Source organism: Myxine glutinosa, chromosome 2 (assembly GCF_964187855.1).
Source record: "Myxine glutinosa chromosome 2, kmMyxGlut1.1, whole genome shotgun sequence".
Taxonomy (NCBI): Eukaryota; Metazoa; Chordata; class Myxini; order Myxiniformes; family Myxinidae; genus Myxine; species Myxine glutinosa.
In genome coordinates this window covers 11,783,083-11,804,090 of record NC_136262.1, presented here as the reverse complement: position 1 = coordinate 11,804,090, position 21,008 = coordinate 11,783,083, and the positions used below count along the sequence as shown (strand labels likewise).

The 21,008-nt window shown below is 46.4% G+C and overlaps 1 protein-coding gene across 3 annotated transcripts in view; it reads left to right on the top strand.

Moving 5' to 3' along the window:
- LOC137422041 (FH1/FH2 domain-containing protein 3) overlaps positions 1-21,008 on the top strand; it is a 375,404-nt gene that overhangs the window by 62,686 nt on the left and 291,710 nt on the right. For all 3 annotated transcript variants that reach the window (XM_078772994.1, XM_078772993.1, XM_068108729.2), the window contains exon 2: positions 7,687-7,793. In XM_078772994.1, coding sequence (XP_078629120.1) covers positions 7,687-7,793 — 107 coding nt within the window. The remainder of the gene's footprint in view (positions 1-7,686; positions 7,794-21,008) is intronic.

Here is a 21,008-nt window from a genome sequence, read left to right as displayed (position 1 = left end):
GCGATGCCGAGCTGGAAGAATGTTTGGAGCATAATCTATACCTTTACTGGAACCTCTCTTCATCATGAATACAAATGATCTGTTTGCTTTGCTATGTAGAGTAACGTCGGCCAAGATGTCCCTGTCATATATTGATTTATTTATTTATTTATTCCTTTCTTAGTCATCTTCTAGCGGTTGTTGTGGTGAGACCGATTTGCGCCTGTTGCTTGCATTTTTAGCAAGCATGTGTTGTCTGCCCCAAAGACACAACACCTGTATCAATCCAAACAGCCATGGGGTTCATTTGTGGAGGCAGTCCGGAATGCTATTGAAAGCTAAATGCTCTCACTTTTTGTGCGTTACACAATGGGTGAACGGCATGTCTTGCACTGCCTCTGCCCACAGTCTATCTTTGCAGCATTAATGATCAACCCATAACTGATGATTAACTACTCTCGACTTTCTTTGCAAATTAACCCTTTGGCTGCTTGTGTTGACACAGAATTTGTCAAAAAGTCTCAGCTGAGGATGCCCTGTCAGGCCAAGTGTGGCCGCAATGTTCTGATGGCACCAAGTAGGGAGAAATGCGTTCACGCTTGGGTTGGCTCTTCTCTGTCATTGTGGCTGATGTGGCACTGGCCTGTCAAAACACAATAATTGATGCTGCAGAGATCTTCCCATGGGAGAAACCCTCTTACCACAAAAAGAGCATGACAATTTACGGTATAGAATAAATTTATGGCAGGAAGATGAAGACACATCACATACATTCAGAACCACCTATGCCGGAAAGAAATGGAATGGGCTGCAGCTTCTTGCATTGGCACCACGGTCATGGCATGAATGCCATTGGACACATCTGGGAACGTACATCAGGAGCTGTGGAAAACATGACCACTGCCAAGTAAAACACAACTGTAACACATTATACTCTACATTTGACAAAATCTGGATCACGCTGTCATACGGAATATCATTGCTTCGATGCCTTCACGGGTTCAAGCATTGTATGACCCCAAAGGTCATGCTACCAGATGGGGATATCGCTGGACACTGGGCTATGGAACACATGTAGGGGTCACTCTTACCGTACTGGACCACCAACACCTTCAGACTGTTACAGAGAAATTTATTGAAATACGTGCATGGGGAGAGAAAGGAAGCAAGCCGTTATTACATACGTAAACTCCCAATGTCCCTATCTCCCAATGGTGAAGAATCACTTAAAAAATCATAGTAGCCGGATCCGAATCCAAGCTCAATCACAAAAAAAACAAAAAACCGGACACACAAAACATACAATAAAGGGAGCGGGAGACAAGATGGGGAGAGAGAGCAGGAAGCACACAAGTACAACAGCAGAGAACAGTTACATCGGGAGATCTGTGGGATGAGGAGGCATGGGCATGGGAAGGTGGGGGTGGGGGTGGGGGGGGGGGGGTGGGAGAGGTAAAAGAAAACACATGGACACTGCTACAACTTCCAGGAAAGAAGTCGGTATTTCAAAAAAGTGGATCTGGGGGTGAATTAACGGGGGTACAAAAGATGAAGGTTTCGAATGGGGGCATAAGACATGGCATAAGAGATGGTGGTGAACAGCTGTTTTAAAGACCTGGAGGAAGGAGTGAGATTGAAGAGAGTGAGGGAGTTTGTCCCAGAGGCAGGAGTAAAGAGGAATGAAAGAGTGAAGGTGAGCAGAGAGTCTTGATTTTGGCAATTTCACCAAAAGAGGGTTGCTGGCAGATCTTGTACCTGTAAGAATATTTGGGGGACAGAGCACAGATAGAGCTGGGGGAGCTAGGCCAGAGAGGAGTTGGTAAAAGACAGAAAGGCCACCAACCTGCCTGTGGTGAGTAAGTAAAAGGCCCTCACAATCAGCTTCATCGCAGGAGATTCCAATGATTCTGAAAGCTTTGGTTTCAACAGCATGAAGCCGAGCAAGGTGTGAGGTTAGGGTTAGAGGTAGGTTAGGACATTTTAGGATGCTTTCTAGTTTGTTTTTGAAATGGTTTTGAATTTTCATAGAAAGACAGAATGAGTGAGAAATAACAACATGAAGAAAAATAATAAAGTGAACCACATCCACACCACAAATAAAGTGAACATACACCCCCATACTAGTAAAGCAAATACAGAGTGGGATACTGACTCAAACACACGGAGTGACGGAGCCTCCCACACACACTCGCCACACTTGTGTTCCGTGTCGGATGTTTATAGCCCTTTCTCTCCTTCTCCACCTGCTGCTCTGCCTGGTAACAGCTCGCCATTGGCTGACCCATGAAACTTTCGGGAAAGGGGAGGTCCGATGTACCGGTACCTGTCACTTTGAGAAGATTTATCGCTTTCTGCCACCTGCGTGTGAACTCACACCTGGGGCTGTCGTGGCAAGTCCTTGTGTGGCGTGTGACACATGGCTCAAGTCCAGAATGTAAAGAGGAAACAACATTTACCGTACTTAAACTAACAGTCACAATGCATGTCTAGGTGCATCAGTGCAGCGTGTACTTAAGAGCAAAACAGAATACTATGAGACATAACTAGCTTTACCCGATGTGTTGGTGCTTAGTTCTTCCCCAATGGTTTACAACTGTTACACTATGTATAACTGTATAACTGCTATAACGACCCCCCCAGAATTTCCATGTTTTAAACGTTTCCCAGTGTGTAGCCTGGATTCGAATAGGTACACCGTATCCCTGCGTGTCGTAAGAGACGACTAAGAGGGTTGGCGTCAGGAAGGGCATCCGGCCATAAAAACATTGCCTCAAAAAGAGAACCATGACAATTACAACTACATATGGGCAGGGTACAGCCTGAAGTGGAGATCGCTTTCTGAGGTTTGGGACATGGAATGTAGGGACAATGACAGAGAGATCAGGAGAAGTGGTGGAAGTATTGGTCAGAAGAAGTGTGGACATATGTTGTGTGCAAGAGACGAGATGGAAGGGAAGTGGTGTGAGAATGGTGAAGGGTAGGCAGGGACAGAACTACAAGTTTATGTGGCAAGGGAGCCTGGAGGGCATGAATGGTGTTGGTGTCCTGTTTTCTGAGGAGTTTGTAGACAGTGTGGTGAGTGTGACTAGAGTGAGTGATAGGTTGATGATGGTGAAAATGATGATTGGAAAGCTCTTGGTGAACGTCATCTCAGGATATGCTCCGCAGGTTGGTCGAAGCGATGAAGAGAAGGACAAGTTCTGGTGTGCGATAGAGAAGCTGATGGAAAACGTGAAAGATGAGGAAGTTGTTGTGGTAGGACGAGACCTAAATGGACATGTGGGAAGCGGTATGGATGGTTTTGAGGGAGTTCATGGGGGTTACGGATATGGTGTGAGAAATGGAGAAGGTGAAAGGATTTTGGAGTTTGCTGATGGAGCTGGTTTGTTGATTTATAATACTCAGTTCCAGAAAGAGGATAATAAGCTTGTTACATACACGTCAGGTGGGTCGACGACAACCGTTGACTACCTGATGGTGCGTAGGCGAGATAGGGGGCACCTCCGGGACACAAAGGTGATCCCGGGGGAGGAGGCTGTTTCACAGCACCACTTGGTTGTCTGCGACATAAGGGTGAAAGGTGCGAGGGAAGCTCGGCGGGTGAAGTACCAACTGAGAATAAAGGTGTGGAGGTTGAAAGAGGTGACAGTAAGGGAGGCATTAAAAGAGAGGCTGAGTAGGGTCAAGGATGATGTGGTTGAGCTTGAAAGTGGTTGGATGTCAATGAAAGCTAGTCTGTTGGGAGCCGTTAGTGAGGTATGTGGATGGACAAAAGGACCACCGAGGCACTCGGAAACATGGTGGTGGGATGATGAAGTTGGAAAGAGGATTGACGAGAAGAGGAAGAAGTTCAAGGAGTGGCAGAAGGCGAAGGGTACGGGAGCAGAAACAGCAGAGCATGAAAGTTATAAGGCAGCCAGGAAGGCTGCAAAGAAAGAGGAGGCAAAGGCGCAGGAGGCATGTAGGAAAATGTTTGGAGAACGCTTGGATTCGGAAGAGGGTCAGAAAGCAGTATTCAGGATTGCAAAGCACATAGCGAAAGAGAGGTGTGATGTGATGGGGGTGACTTGCTTGAAGGATGAAGTGGGACAAATCGTTGTCGACCCAGATGGAATTAAAGGAAGATGGAAAAGATATATGGAAATGCTGTTGAATACAGAGAATGAATGGGATGGCAACATAGAGAGTAACCCAGTTTTGGGACCGGCAGAGAAGATAACTGAGAAGGAAGTTGAGGAAGCGATAAAAGCAATGAAGGGTAGAAAAGCGGGAGGGCCGACGGGAGTTGTGGGAGATATGTTGAAGGCAGCAGGAAGTTGGGGTGTGAAGAGAATGACAGAGATCTGTAATCTGGTGGTGAAAGAAGGCCGCATTCCAGTGGATTGGGAACTGAGTACCCTCATCCCTCTATACAAGGGGAAAGGTGACCCTCTGGAGTGTGGCTCGTACCGAGCGATAAAGTTATTGGAGCATGGAATGAAGGTATTGGAAAGGGTGTTGGAGAGGAGGATAAGGAAGAAAGTGAAGATCGACGAAATGCAGTTTGGATTTATGCCAGGAAGAGGAACGACAGACGCGCTTTTCATTGTGAGGCAGTTGCAGGAGAAGTACATGGAGAAGAGGAAGAAGTTGTTTGTTGGGTTTGTTTTATCTGGAGAAAGCATTCGATAGGGTTCCACGCAAAGTATTGACATGGGCATTGAGGAAGTTAGGAGTGGAGGAATGGTTGATCAGAGTAGTGATGGCAATGTACAAAAGAGCGCGCACAGCTGTAAGGACGAAGGACGGGAACAGTGGTGAGTTTGAGGTGAAGGTGGGAGTGCATCAGGGGTCGGTACTAAGTCCACTACTATTTGTAGCTGTGATGGAGGTGCTGGCTCGGAACGTAAAGGAGGGTTTACCGTGGGAGTTGTATGCAGATGATCTGGTGTTGATTGCGGAAAGTATGGATGGACTGAAGGAAAAGATGAACAAGTGGAGGGAATGTGTGGAGACAAAAGGTCTGAAGGTGAATATCGGAAAGACGACGGTGATGGCAATTGTTAAAGCATGTGGTGAGGTGGAAAGAACTGGGAAGTGGCCCTGTGCTGTGTGTAGGAAGGGTGTCGGAGTGAACTCCATTCAATGTACAATGTGCGCTGAGTGGGTTCATCAAAAATGTAGTGGTCTGAGAGGGTCATTAACCAGTGTGGCAGCTACATTCAAATGTAAACAAATGTAAGGTGTGCACAGAGGGAGCTGCAGATGGCGGAAATGTTGAGTTGGATCTTGGAGATGGCGTGAAGCTGGAACGTGTGAAAACATTTTGCTACCTCGGAGACATGCTGAATGGAGAAGGTGGATCAGACTCGGCAACGGTTGCTCGAGTGAGATGTGCATGGAAGAAGTTTCGGGAACTGAGTGGCATGCTGATGATGAGGGGAGTGTCGTTGAAGCTGAAGGGAAAGGTGTATGCTGCATGTGTGAGAAGTGTTATGATTTATGGGAGCGAGACAGGGGTAATGAATGTAGAGCAGCAACGAAGGTTGGAAAGGGGGGAAATGCGAATGGTTCGACGGATGTGCGGAGTATCGTTGAGAGAGAGGAAGACAAATGATGAATTGCGAAAGATGATCGGAATAGAGCCTGTGATTGATGCTGTGAAGAGGAACAGGTTGAGATGGTTTGGTCATGTGTTGAGGAAGGATGAAAGTGACTGGTTGAGAAGAGTGATGGAAATGAATGTAGAAGGAAGTAGAGGACGGAGAAGACCGAGAAAGACTTGGCTAAAGATGGTGGAAGAAGAAATGCGGGCAAGGGGGTTAACAAGGAGAGATGCAGAAAATAGGGCAAAATGGAGAAGATCGTCATGGGGACCGCAAGGCTAACCCCCGCTCTAGCAGGGAAAATGGCCTTTAAAATGCATGTTGTTGTACACTATGTATAACTGACTTAGGGGTTAATGGGGGTTAATTGTGGATCAGAGTTCCTTAATGAGTGTTATCGTTAAGTGTGTGCAAACCCCAATTAGCATCGACCAGAATTGAATGTCTATGTTAGCTTCCCTATAATCCTCATACTCTTGTCGGTCTCTTCTCCCCATCTTCCATCCATATAATTTTTTAATTACTTCTGATGTCCTTTCATCACAACTTAACATGGCGTTCTCCACGTGTGCCATTTCAAGCCTCTTGAACACGTTTTGCCATCATGGAGGATCCACATGAGCTAGTTCAAGCCTCTCATGTGGGTTTTACAAATGGCGTCTCAATGTGTGCTGTTCAGCACTGTGAGAGCATATGACCCGCACAGTGGGGAAGGGACAGAGGCGTTTTCTATAAAAAGCATTGATCATCGCACCCAGGACAGTCAACCCGGGATAGCCATCAAGACAGTCACGAATGACAGTCAACCCGGGACAGCGATCAAGAGAGTCACAAACAACAGTCAACCCGGGACAGCCATCCAGAGAGTTATGATTATGAATGACAGTCAACCCTGGACAGCCATCAAGAGAGTCACAAACAAGTCAACCCGGGACAGCCATCAAGATAGTCACGAACAACAGTCAACCCGGGACAGCCATCAAGATAGTCACGAACGACAGTCAACCTGGGACAGCCATCAAGAGAGCCACAAACAAGTCAACCCGGGACAGCCATCAAGAGAGTCACGAACAACAGTCAACCCGGGACAGCCATCACGAGAGTCACAAACAACAGTAAACCCGGGACAGCCATCCAGAGAGTTATGAACGACAGTCAACCCGGGCCAGCCATCAAGAGAGCCACAAACAAGTCAACCCGGGACAGCCATCAAGAGAGTCACGAACAACAGTCAACCCGGGACAGCAATCAAGAGAGTCACGAACGACAGTCAACCCGGGACAGCAATCAAGAGAGTCACGAACGACAGTCAGCCAGGGACAGCCATCAAGAGAGTCACAAATGACAGTTAGCCTGGGTCAATTATCGACAGAGCCACAGAGACTCGCACCAATTGAGCATAGACAGGATTCCCTGCCAGCGCTACACCAATCATGGACAGCCAGCTGCAGAGAGTCTCCAAACAGTAGAAAAAGTTAAGTTTAATACTTTGGCAATTTCACATTTAATTGTGAAAATATGGACAAGGAGAGACCGGAGCCTTGCTTGATTAAAGTAAATAGGTATATACACTTCGTTATAAGAATCGCTAATATCTTTAAAATTTCAGATTTCACTCCAGATTTGGATACTTATTTAGTGTACCGTACTGCATCTGATCCTCAAGTTCGGATCCAGATTTCGATTATATGCTTTAATTAGTCCATGAGAGTAGATCGTGCTTCCAAGGCGAGGCACGTTTGAATAGGCCAAAATAAAATGGCGGTTTAAGAACTCAGTGATGTGACAGAGGGCTGACTAAGATGGCAGACCGCCATTTTGGTAAGGTATTTTTTTTTTTTGTGATGAGCACCCCCCATCTGATCTTCAAAAAGTGGTGTTTAAACACACCCAAACACCCAGTTTTCATTCATGCACTCCCTTCGAGTTCGATAATTATGCATACAAAGTTTGGGGCCGCTAGGTTTCATGGTTTTGGAGTTATGGAGGAGACGGACACACACACACACACACACACACACACACACACACACACATTGTGTTTTATTACTATCGATATATAAATAAATGCATGCTTGATAAAGTGTCCATTTTAACCCTTTGTGTTTCTTTCTGATCTCAGCTCGATGACTGTACCCTGCAACTCTCACATACGGGGACCTACCTCGACCTGGAGAGCTCGCTCGCAGAACAGCGCGATGAACTTGATGGATTCTTTGACGAACCTGGGTGAGGCTCATGTTCTGCATTGCCTTATTTGTCTTTGCTTCTTATGTTTCCTTTTCTCTCCTCTCTTAATTTGTATCCAGCATGTGCTGGGGGCATTGCTGAATGTGGCTCTGCTGTTAATGCCTTCTGTAAGTTGAGCTGGGATTTTTGTAATTAGGCCAGGGTGCCAGTTAACTCACAAACTTTTCCTCGAAAGACATTGTGGTTTGTGGGATCTTTAATGTCCACCATCTAATGCGAGCAGTCAGGTACCCAGATAAACATCCATCAGAGTGATTGTGCATTTCATGATCTAACACCCGGCCTGTGAAGCACCAATCCACCAGCTTATAGTTCGGCCGAGAATCAAACACAGAGTCGACAGGTGAAAGGTAAGTGCACATCTCTGCACCATCCTGTCAGGACTGTATAATCTTGCTCCTGTTTAAAACAGTTTTCAGCAATCTAATTTCCTGTGTTGGAGTCATGTAACATTCCTCATTTATTTACTGCTATTTTTTAGAAGGACAGAGAGGGGCATTTTGGACTTGCTTCTCCAGCTCAAATCCCGTTGATTGCAAATTGATATTTGGGGTGTTGCTCTGTTTTTACTTGCATGTTGAGCTCTTATTTTATCACTAGTAAAATCCCGTCAAAAGTGACGGGTTGGAACGGTTTATTCGAAGGTGCAGCCTCTTGAACATGCCAACATCTGAAGCCTTGGCCTAGTGTCAGGTGTGCTTATATCTTCTTTATTTATTAGACATCATACGGATGTAAATGAACACTCGTTTTCACCTCCCTAAGTTCAGTCCTTCATGCAGCGAATTTCACCTCCCTACGCCTTGTATTTATTGTTATTTAAAACCAAGACTGAAACTCTAACAGCGTCGTAGCCAAGCTTGTTTGATAGTTTAGTTGAAGAGGATAGTGACCTGGGTGAAGATACCAGTTAGCATATAATGTAAGTACAGTATTAATTTTTTTTGAAGTACCGTACTGTACATCTCTACGCTGTCTGTCACCATGGAAGTGAAGATATTGCATTGAAACACTGGTTTATTGTGGATGTTTCGAGTCAACAATGAACCAACCATACACCGCTTCAATCCAACAACTTTACAGTCACGACAAATGGATTGCAGGGTTACGACTATATTTACTCTATTATTATTAATATTATTATTATTATTATTATTACGAAAACTATACTACTGTATTAATAAACCTAGGCTAATTTTTCCGAAGGAGCCTGAAGGTGAGGCATGAAGGCCTGAAGCGTAAGGCCTATACGTAGTGTGTTGTTGGAAGACCCGTAACGCCTACACTTTCGATATTTGATGGTCATTTTAACAATTGGTTTGTTTGTGTTTCACACTGAATGAAAACCGTAAAGGTAGAGCATGGCGAATGTGATATATGACAGGTTCAATGATATGTTCGACCTGAACAGCATATAAATCAAAATGGCGGTGTGTGGAGTCATCCTTCGTACACCGTAATCACATCACAGACGTAATCACATCACCCTTATCATGTGACCAGATCCTCAGCTCTTATTGGTGTACTCTTGTGAGGGACATACATACATACGGACAGACACACACTGTTCTGGATGGCTTTTCCCTATGGGCTACGCCATAAAAACGCTTCTGTACACCGCCCTTGAAGCTCAGTTTGCAAGCCACCGTCTACAATTGCAATATAAGAGACATAATTTTTTTTAATGCAACATGTTTTTTGAGTTTGTTTTATCCTCAAGAATAGACCGTAGTGAACACACATTAATGTAAAAAGATTGGCCTTTAAAACCTACCCTTATGAAGGGGGACAGACAAACACACAAACACACAAACTGATAGTGTGTTTTATATGGTAGATTCGATGAGTACAGTATTTATTTGTGAAAATATTATAATATTTAGAAATCGCTTGGGTTGACTCTTTAATATAATGGTTGTGTGCAAACCAAGTTAAGGATTGTCTTATTTTTGTTCGGAATTGGTACATGAGCGTTTGTATGGTATGGGTAAAGATAAGCTACTTAGTTTTGGATTAAAAACAAAAAATTTAAAGAAAAACAAATGATCCACAGAATGAGCAAAAACTTTCCAAACTAGAATGGCACTCGGTGGAGAGAATTCCTCCGCCAGGCTGAACAGTTTACGTTTTGTATCCCACCGATAGGCCGGATGTAGATCTGGACCTGAACCAGAATGTAATCAGCTTTGTTCTTGTCACCTAACCAACTCATTCACCTAGTTTTGTCATAAGTCGTCCACAGCTTTTTGAAATATCATGCTATACTGTATGTCGTTTGTGGCCCTTTCTCTCAATGGTTAATTAATTACTTTAGGAATTTAATGATTCTCGGATTTTTTTTTTCTTTTTCTTTTTTGTATACTGAATCGAGGCTCGTGAAAGAGCTAACAATTACTTCACAAACAAATCAACCAGACAAACAAAATATATAAAAAGAGGGAGCGGAAGACAAGATGGGGAGAGAAGGGGAAGCACACAAACACAACATTTGAGAGCAGGGAGATGTGTGGGAGGGAGACGGCATGGGGGGAGAGGGCGTGGGAAGGGGGGTGGAGGGGGGGGGGGGTTGGAGAAGTATAAAACACAAGGACACCAAAGACTTCCAGGACAGAAGTTGGTATTTCAAAAAAGTGGAATTGGGGTGAAATTAGCAGGAGTAGAAAAGATCAAGGTTTTGGATGGGGGAAGATAAGAGATGGTGGTGAACAGCTGTTTTAAAGACCTGGAGGGTGGAGTGGGATTGAAGAGAGTGAAGGAGTTTGTTCCAGAGGTGGGAGAAAAGAGGAATGAAGGAGTGAAGGTGAGCAGAGAGGAGCAGTTCACGATCAGGATCTTCATGAAACTCTTGTACATTCGTCCTTGTCACACACCAAATCCGTCCACCACATTTCGTCCGAATCTGTCCATAACTTTTTGAGATGTCCTGTTCACGTAAATATTCCATGTCAGACAACCTTGAACTGTCCCAGTATGCACAGTTAAAAGTATATTTAAACTAATGTTTTTTCAAGGAATGTTGCCAGGCTTTGCCTGCCAACACAAAGTGGCATATGTTTTTGAGAGATTTGTTAACTCCAAAAACTTATATGCAGCAAGGATACCAAGTGATGGCGTGGTTAAATAAAATGACTCCGTGCTTGGAAATGGGGCGGCCAATTCTGACACCACACCAAGATGGGAGTTTTATCCCTCAGTTTCATCCCTCAGTCAAAAATGCTGGGCCGTCCTCTGAGATCTCCCAACAAGTGTTTTATGGGCACAACCCTGCTCAACTTGATATCAGGTTGGTTGATATCATGATCTAGTTGTGTCCTGCCTAGAGTGGGCGTATTGCGCCCATTGTGGGCGGAGCCACGCCCGAAAAAGATGTCTTTTTAGAGGGTAATCGTGTTCAAGCTACATCTTGTCCGAGGGAGTTGGTGGAATCTGATAGGGGTTTCGGTATTTGGTTAGGCCAATGTCATGTGTCTAGCCCCACGGAGCTCGATTTTTCATTTTCGCCCCAAGGTCAAGGTCACCAGGTCACCAAATTTAGGAAAGTCGATTTTTGATGGTTTTATTACATTGTTCGCTTCCTGATAGGGTGAAATGTCGTACATGATCTTATATTATCACATACATCATGAAATACAAGTTTTCCAACAAATTTCAGAATCTTCGACCTTTGACCTTTGAAGGTCACAAAGGTCAAATTTTCAAAGTTGTCGGAATCGAACCGAATTTTCGGTATTGTGTAGCTAACTAACCTCATAACTGATTATGGTCCCGATTTAATGCATCAATCGTCGATGATCGTGACGATCGACTTGATAGTCCGTCCTTTGTCATTGAATACCGCTCGCTCGTGAACCATCGTCGTCTCCTGACTTGTTTAATATAAAATCCTCATTTATTACTCAAATGGCACAATATTTGGCACAGATTACCTTGAATAGGCCAGGACCAACTGTGCTTCAATGATTTGCTCCACATTGTTTGCCACACTTGCATTTGACAGGCAAAATGGTTGATCACTCTGACGCAAGCAAAAGTAGGAATTAAGGGAATTTTATCAGTAATTGTTGCTTTGAGTTCTTCAACAGATTGTGTCCTTCCTCTGTGGACATTGTCCTTGAAATATCCCCAAAGATTGAAATCTGGTGAGTATGGGGCCCATTCAACAACAAGTCTTTGACTGGTGACTGTCACCAAAGTGCATGTTGAGCCAGTTCAGTGAATCACTTGAAGTTTGGGAAGTGGCTCCATCCTGTTGAAAACATTGTTCCTCTCTTGTAACCCCCATGCAGTTGCCTCTGGTCCTCCAAAACTTCCCAATAACTCGGATGTAACATTTTGCATTGACAGTCCATACCTTGTCTGTGTCGCCTTCAAACCAGAAAGAGCTGTGATTCCCTGCTTACTGATTGTGAACCAGGCAGTGAATGTTTCTTGGTGGAGAGCTCGCTCGACCCCTAGATTGAGGGGAGTGCAGGGAGGTAGTGCGGGAGGTGGGGGAGGGGTGTCATTCCCCATTATACACAGTTCTTGGAGTTTGAAAGAACGAAATGGGCCTCATCAGAAAACCAGACAAGAAACTTCAGTTTTTCTTGTCTGCGAGCCCCTGGCACATGGTCACTCTTTTCTGTATATGGCCCCTGGCACACGGTCACTCTTTTCTGTATATGGCTACAGTCAGTTTGTGTGTAATCCGAATTCTGTATGGATATAGTTCCATATTGTGGATGAGAATTATTCTCACCGATTCACATGAAATTCCAAGTTCTTGACTCCGACTGTTCAGCCTGGCGGAGGTATGCGCTCTACCAAATGCTAGTCTCATATCTGGTCCAGATTCGGATCTCCACCAAACTCTATTTGATTCGTCATTGCCACACACCTGACCTGTCCACCAAGTTTTATCCGAATACATCCACATCCTTTTGAGATGTCCTGCTCAGCGACAAACAGACAAACAGAGGTAACTACATGACTTCCGATAATATGCCATGACTCGCTCTGATCCAGTGCAGTGGTGGATTGTGGCCCATTGACTCCTGTCCTCAGGTAGTGTTTAATACGGGACCAGGGTAGTTCTGTTGGCTTTAAGTCATGACTTTAAGGATGGCCACTACAAATTTCCCATGTTGTTTGTTGTTCTTGAACCATTTCCTATCATACGCAGCAGTACGGCAAGGCGCATTGTCATGCTTGTATATGCAAGGCCCCAACCTGGTCAATGCCAAGGGCCTATGGCCCTTTGGACAACAATGTGCAAGCATGTCATCTTTATAAAACATCTACAGTGTGGGGAGAAAGTGCCAAAGCATGCTAAGAGGACTCATTTCTGAATACTTTGTTGCTGTTTTTGCCAAAATTGGACAATAAACCCCACATACAGGAAGGAGACGTGTCTGTGGCTGATTGGCTGTGCATGTAGTGAGGGAGCACTGACAGAAATACCCGTGGGGTCAACCCTGATGGAGTTCAATCTGCCATATATTGAGTGACATTTGACTTTGCTGCTCTGGGCCTCAAATATTAAAATAAATAAATAAATAAATACTGAGTTCACTTCCAACGAACTTCAACACAGGAGGCCATGAGACCCATCAAGACCTGTGCTGTGGTTGCCAACCTATGGTTGTCTGTCAGTGGTTTATTCTTTTAAATGCTGACCATCAAGCAAGGAAGCAGCACGTACCGTTTTTAAACGTTTGGTATGACTCGGACGGGGTTCGAATCCCCGACCTCCCAGGCTCGGAGAGGACGTACCGACGATTAAGCCACCGAGTCTGACACATTGGCTCTGGAAAGTAGCGGTGCATTGTGGGAAATTGTGTATGGCCAACTTGGCATCAACAGATGTAACGGTGCATTGTGGGAAAAAAAATTATGGCCAACTTGGCATCAACAGACGTACCTTGGCAGTCCGTGTCATCTTGAAGTTTATGTCCGTACAAGGCTCCTTCGTGAGGTGGAAATATGTTCTTGCATTCTGTGGTGCATTTGTTGGTCTATTTCTGGTGCGGAATACGAAGAAATGACAAGTTTACATGATCAATGTGACAACATTGTCTTAAATTTGCAAGAGAAATATGGTATTTTGGGGGTTTCTTTGCAGGTGTGTTTGTGATAGATATTTTAAAATATATATTTCTCTGTCGAGGTTCAAGGATGACCTGAAATGAGATGAAGAGGAACATTGGGAAACATGTCGTGCGAATTGTAAAGCAAAAGCAAAAGGTTTGATTGACATTCTACTTAAAGAGCAGAAAAAAATTGGCACAGTGAGAAATAAAGTGAAATGGTTTTCCAGAAGTAGGAAAACTGGGAGGGAAAGAACGCAGGTGACAATGAGGTGGGACTGCGTAAGAGAAACCAGGAGGAAATCAGATGGAGAGCGGGTAGTTTGCGGAGCGAGAAACAGTTGTTGGATCACATTGAGAGCAATGACTAGTTAGGCCAAAGTACAATTTGGCGATAGTATTAATAAATAAATAACTAAATAAGAAGCATATTTCAAAGCGACTCCCTATCACCATTATTGTCACTGCAATCACGGACCATCATACTAACAAAGGGGAACAAGGGAAGTCCAATTAACCATCTTCTTGTGCAAGTTCAGAAAAGTAAACTCCTGGGTCTCACAATCAGCCATGGTCTTTCTTCGGCAAACCACATTTCAAAAGCATCCGCCAACTGGGCATCTTCCGCCATACAAAGTCCTTCCTTGGCACACGTGGACTTCAATCCACCTACAAGGCCTTCGTCCGCACCTTCTTGGAGTACTGCTCTTCACTCCAGGCTGGCTCCCCTGCCTCACATCTTGCTCAGTTTGATGCCATGGAAACCAAGGCCTTCAGGATTATTGGAACCTCCCACGATGAAGCGGAGTCTATGGGCCTATTCACATCCCAGACAGGTTATTATTTTATTTTGTATACACAGTCGAGGTTCATGAAAGAGCTAGTACTAGTACACTGAACGTATCAGGCCACAACTTAAAAAAAAAGAACAGCAGAGAGAGGGAGGAAACATAAACAGCAGAGTTGAAGGCCCAGGCAGAGGGAGGCGGAAAACGATGGGTGTGGGGATGAATAAGGTGGAGGAGAGGATGCACGGGGTGGGGAGAGCGTTAATGAGGGTAGGAAAGATCATGGTTTTGGATTGGGGAGGACCTGAGATAGTGGTGAACAGCTGTCTTGAAGACCTGGAGGGAAGAATGAGATTGAAGAGACTGGGCAAGTTGGTTCCACAGGTGGGAAAAAGGGTAACAAATAAGTGGAGGTGAGCAGTGATCCTGGATTTAAGTTTCTTCAAGGAGGAGGAGGAGGTTGAATACTTGAGGAAGAAAGTAGTTGAGGACTCGTTGTCACATTTTACATCACAGAGAACTTCTGCGGGTCCCTGCTCATATATGTTGGTAGAGGACATTCCTGGCAAATTCCCGAAATATGTCGCACGATATTGGGTACAAATTCCCTTACAGAAGTCCTGTGGGACTGGGTTATCTGGTAATCTTATTATACGCCATTGAAGAACACAGACAAACTGACCTCCTAAAGTGCGCTTTTGAGGAATACAATTTGAAATCAAGCAAAAGGATAAATATTGCATTTGGAGGAAAGTTTTGAGGTCACAGCTGAAGACTGCACTGTTTCAAAGACATATATCCCTGAGTGAGATTGCATACATCCTGTTATTGTTGCATCCCAAGTAACAACACACTCGGGCGAAGCAACCGCAATGGAGCCAGAATGAAAGACAAAGATAAGACAGAGATCACTCATTGAATTCAACACTTTTATGAGTGTTTTAGCTCATCTAAACATAAAGTGGGAAAACAAGTCTTTCGAGTCCCACAGCCCTGTACCCACAACCTGGTACCCACAATCTGGTACCCACAACCTGGTACCTACAATCTGGTACCCACAACCTAATACCCACAACCTGGTACCCACAACCTGGTACCCACAATCTGGTACCCACAACCTGGTACCTACAACCTGGTACCCAAAACCTAATACCCACAACCTGGTACCCACAACCTGGTACCCATAACCTGGTACCCACAACCTGGTACTTACAACCTGGTACCCACAACTTAATACCCACAACCTGGTATCCACAGCCCTGTACCTACAACCTGGTACCCACAACCTAATACCCACAACCTGGTACCCACAACCTGGTACCCATAACCTGGTACCCACAACCTGGTACCCACAACCTGGTACCTACAACCTGGTACCCACAACCTAATACCCACAACCTGGTACCCACAACCTGGTACCCATAACCTGGTACCCACAACCTGGTACTTACAACCTGGTACCCACAACCTAATACCCACAACCTGGTACCCACAGCCCTGTACCTACAACCTGGTACCCACAACCTGGTACCCACAACCCTGTACCCACAGCCCTGTACCCACAATCTAGTACCCACAACTTGGTACCCACAACCTGGTACCCACAACCTGGTACCTACAACCTGGTACCCACAACCTAATACCCACAACTTGGTACCCACAACCTGGTACCCACAACTCTGTACCCACAACCTGGTACCCACAACCTGGTACCCACAACCTGGTACCTACAACCTGGTACCCACAACCATGTACCCACAACCTGGTACCCACAATTTGGTACCCACAACCTGGTACCTACAACCTGGTACCCACAACCATGTACCCACAACCTGGTACCCACAATTTGGTACCCACAACCTGGTACCTACAACCTGGTACCCACAACCTAATACCCACAACCTGGTACCCACAACCTGGTACCCACAACCCTGTACCCACAACCCTGTACCCACAACCTGGTACCCACAACCTGGTATCCACAGCCCTGTACCCACAACCTGGTACCCACAGCCTGGTACCCACAGCCCTGTACCCACAACCTGGTACCCACAACCCTGTACCCACAGTCTAGTACCCACAACTTGGTACCTACAACCTGGTACCCAAAGCCCTGTACCCACAACCTGGTACCCACAGCCCTGTACCCACAACCTGGTACCCACAGCCTGGTACCCACAGCCCTGTACCCACAACCTGGTACCCACAACCCTGTACCCACAGTCTAGTACCCACAACTTGGTACCTACAACCTGGTACCCACAACCTAATACCCACAACCTGGTACCCACAACCTGGTACCCACAACCTGGTACCCACAACCTAATACCCACAACCTGGTACCCACAGCCCTGTACCTACAACCTGGTACCCACAACCTGGTACCCACAACCCTGTACCCACAGCCCTGTACCCACAATCTAGTACCCACAACTTGGCACCCACAACCTGGTACCCACAACCTGGTACCTACAACCTGGTACCCACAACCTAATACCCACAACCTGGTACCCACAACCTGGTACCCACAACCCTGTACCCACAACCTGGTACCCACAACCTGGTACCCACAACCTGGTACCTACAACCTGGTACCCACAACCATGTACCCACAACCTGGTACCCACAATCTGGTACCCACAACCTGGTACCTACAACCTGGTACCCACAACCTAATACCCACAACCTGGTACCCACAACCTGGTACCCACAACCCTGTACCCACAACCCTGTACCCACAACCTGGTACCCACAACCTGGTATCCACAGCCCTGTACCCACAACCTGGTACCCACAGCCTGGTACCCACAGCCCTGTACCCACAACCTGGTACCCACAACCCTGTACCCACAGTCTAGTACCCACAACTTGGTACCTACAACCTGGTACCCAAAGCCCTGTACCCACAACCTGGTACCCACAGCCCTGTACCCACAACCTGGTACCCACAGTCTGGTACCCACAGCCCTGTACCCACAACCTGGTACCCACAACCCTGTACCCACAGTCTAGTACCCACAACTTGGTACCTACAACCTGGTACCCACAACCTAATACCCACAACCTGGTACCCACAACCTGGTACCCACAACCTGGTACCCACAACCTAATACCCACAACCTGGTACCCACAGCCCTGTACCTACAACCTGGTACCCACAACCCGGTACCCACAACCCTGTACCCACAGCCCTGTACCCACAATCTCGTACCCACAACTTGGCACCCACAACCTGGTACCCACAACCTGGTACCTACAACCTGGTACCCACAACCTAATACCCACAACCTGGTACCCACAACCTGGTACCCACAACCCTGTACCCACAACCTGGTACCCACAACCTGGTACGCACAACCTGGTACCTACAACCTGGTACCCACAACCCTGTACCCACAACCTGGTACCCACAATCTGGTACCCACAACCTGGTACCTACAACCTGGTACCCACAACCTAATACCCACAACCTGGTACCCACAACCTGGTACCCACAACCCTGTACCCACAACCCTGTACCCACAACCTGGTACCCACAACCTGGTATCCACAGCCCTGTACCCACAACCTGGTACCCACAGCCTGGTACCCACAGCCCTGTACCCACAACCTGGTACCCACAACCCTGTACCCACAGTCTAGTACCCACAACTTGGTACCTACAACCTGGTACCCACAGCCCTGTACCCACAACCTGGTACCCACAGCCCTGTACCCACAACCTGGTACCCACAGCCTGGTACCCACAGCCCTGTACCCACAACCTGGTACCCACAACCCTGTACCCACAGTCTAGTACCCACAACTTGGTACCTACAACCTGGTACCCAAAGCCCTGTACCCACAACCTGGTACCCACAGCCCTGTACCCACAACCTGGTACCCACAGCCTGGTACCCACAGCCCTGTACCCACAACCTGGTACCCACAACCCTGTACCCACAGTCTAGTACCCACAACTTGGTACCTACAACCTGGTACCCACAACCTAATACCCACAACCTGGTACCCACAACCTGGTACCCACAACCTGGTACCCACAACCTAATACCCACAATCTGGTACCCACAGCCCTGTACCTACAACCTGGTACCCACAACCTGGTACCCACAACCCTGTACCCACAGCCCTGTACCCACAATCTAGTACCCACAACTTGGCACCCACAACCTGGTACCCACAACCTGGTACCTACAACCTGGTACCCACAACCTAATACCCACAACCTGGTACCCCACAACCTGGTACCCACAACCCTGTACCCACAACCTGGTACCCACAACCTGGTACGCACAACCTGGTACCTACAACCTGGTACCCACAACCCTGTACCCACAACCTGGTACCCACAATCTGGTACCCACAACCTGGTACCTACAACCTGGTACCCACAACATAATACCCACAACCTGGTACCCACAACCTGGTACCCACAACCCTGTACCCACAACCCTGTACCCACAACCTGGTACCCACAACCTGGTTATCCACAGCCCTGTACCCACAACCTGGTACCCACAGCCTGGTACCCACAGCCCTGTACCCACAACCCTGTACCCACAGTCTAGTACCCACAACTTGGTACCTACAACCTGGTACCCACAGCCCTGTACCCACAACCTGGTACCCACAGCCCTGTACCCACAACCTGGTACCCACAGCCTGGTACCCACAGCCCTGTACCCACAACCTGGTACCCACAACCCTGTACCCACAGTCTAGTACCCACAACTTGGTACCTACAACCTGGTACCCACAACCTAATACCCACAACCTGGTACCCACAACCTGGTACCCACAACCCTGTACCCACAACCCTGTACCCACAACCTGGTACCCACAACCTGGTATCCACAGCCCTGTACCCACAACCTGGTACCCACAGCCTGGTACCCACAGCCCTGTACCCACAACCTGGTACCCACAGCCCTGTACCCACAATCTAGTACCCACAACTTGGTACCCCCAACTTGGAACCCACAACCTGGTACCCACAACCTGGTACCCACAACCTGGTACCCACAACCTGGTACCCACAACCTTGTACCCACAACCTGGTACAGTTTGCTGCATTTTTATGTCAACAAATTGTCAAAACACAATTTTTATTGGTCGTTAATTTAATGCTCAGGTTTGCGTTTGCGCACACACACACACACACACACACACACACACACACACACACACACACACACACACACACACACACACACACACACACACACACACACACACACACACACACACACACACACAATGATTTTGAAAATAACTCGACACGAACCTGCCGCTAATCTGGAGGTGGACAGATTACGGCAATGAGCTGGAATGATAATATCCCAATACAATCGTCATTTAAAACAGTATTTTGTTGAAGTATCAATTCATGATTGGAATGACGTTTGGAATTGAGTCAAAAAAATGTGTCACCCAACCGTACGGAACGACTTCACATCCGGATTTAAATATTTGTTTATGTCACGAATGTTGGTGAAAGTTTATTTTTCATATTAATGCTATTTGATTTGAGATTGGAGTTGTGCTCGTTGGAATGAAAATGGAGACATCGAGGTCAAGTGAATGACGAAATGACAATTGACATGAGGGTTACGACTTTCTCAGTGTGACATTCGCGGATCGTCACACGCAGATTCGCCATTGACGGTGTGGAACCATTCAAATGGGGACGGTTTTCGTGGAAGTCCTTCACGAACCTGCTGTCCATGCTTGATGTTCGACTACAGGTGTCACGGGAATGTGGAACTTATTGGTTCCATGGCTTCCCATTCGTCGTTTTTTTTACCTAAGTCTTTCACGAACCTGCTGTCCATGCTTGATGTTCGACTACAGGTGGCACGGGAATGTAGAACTTATTGGTTCCATGGCTTCCCATTCGTCGTTTTTTTTACCTAAGGCTTTCACGAACCTGCTGTCCATGCTTGATGTTCGACTACAGGTGGCACGGGAATGTGGAACTTATTGGTTCCATGGTTTCCCATTCGTCGTTTTTTTAAACCTAAGTCTTTCACGAACCTGCTGTCCATGCTTGATGTTCGACTACAGGTGTCACGGGAATGTGGAACTTATTGGTTCCATGGTTTCCCATTCGTCGTTTTTTTTTACCTAAGTCTTTCACGAACCTGCTGTCCATGTCTGACGTGTGACTGAAGGTGCAACAGGAATGTGGAATTTATTGGTTTCATGCTTTAGCATTCGCCGTTTCTGCATTGTCTGTTTGCTTGTGGCTTCCCACCTGTGCGTAGCATGGGTACCTCGCTAGTATATATATATATATGCACACATATGCATTGCATATGATAAAACAAGGCCATTAAGAAATT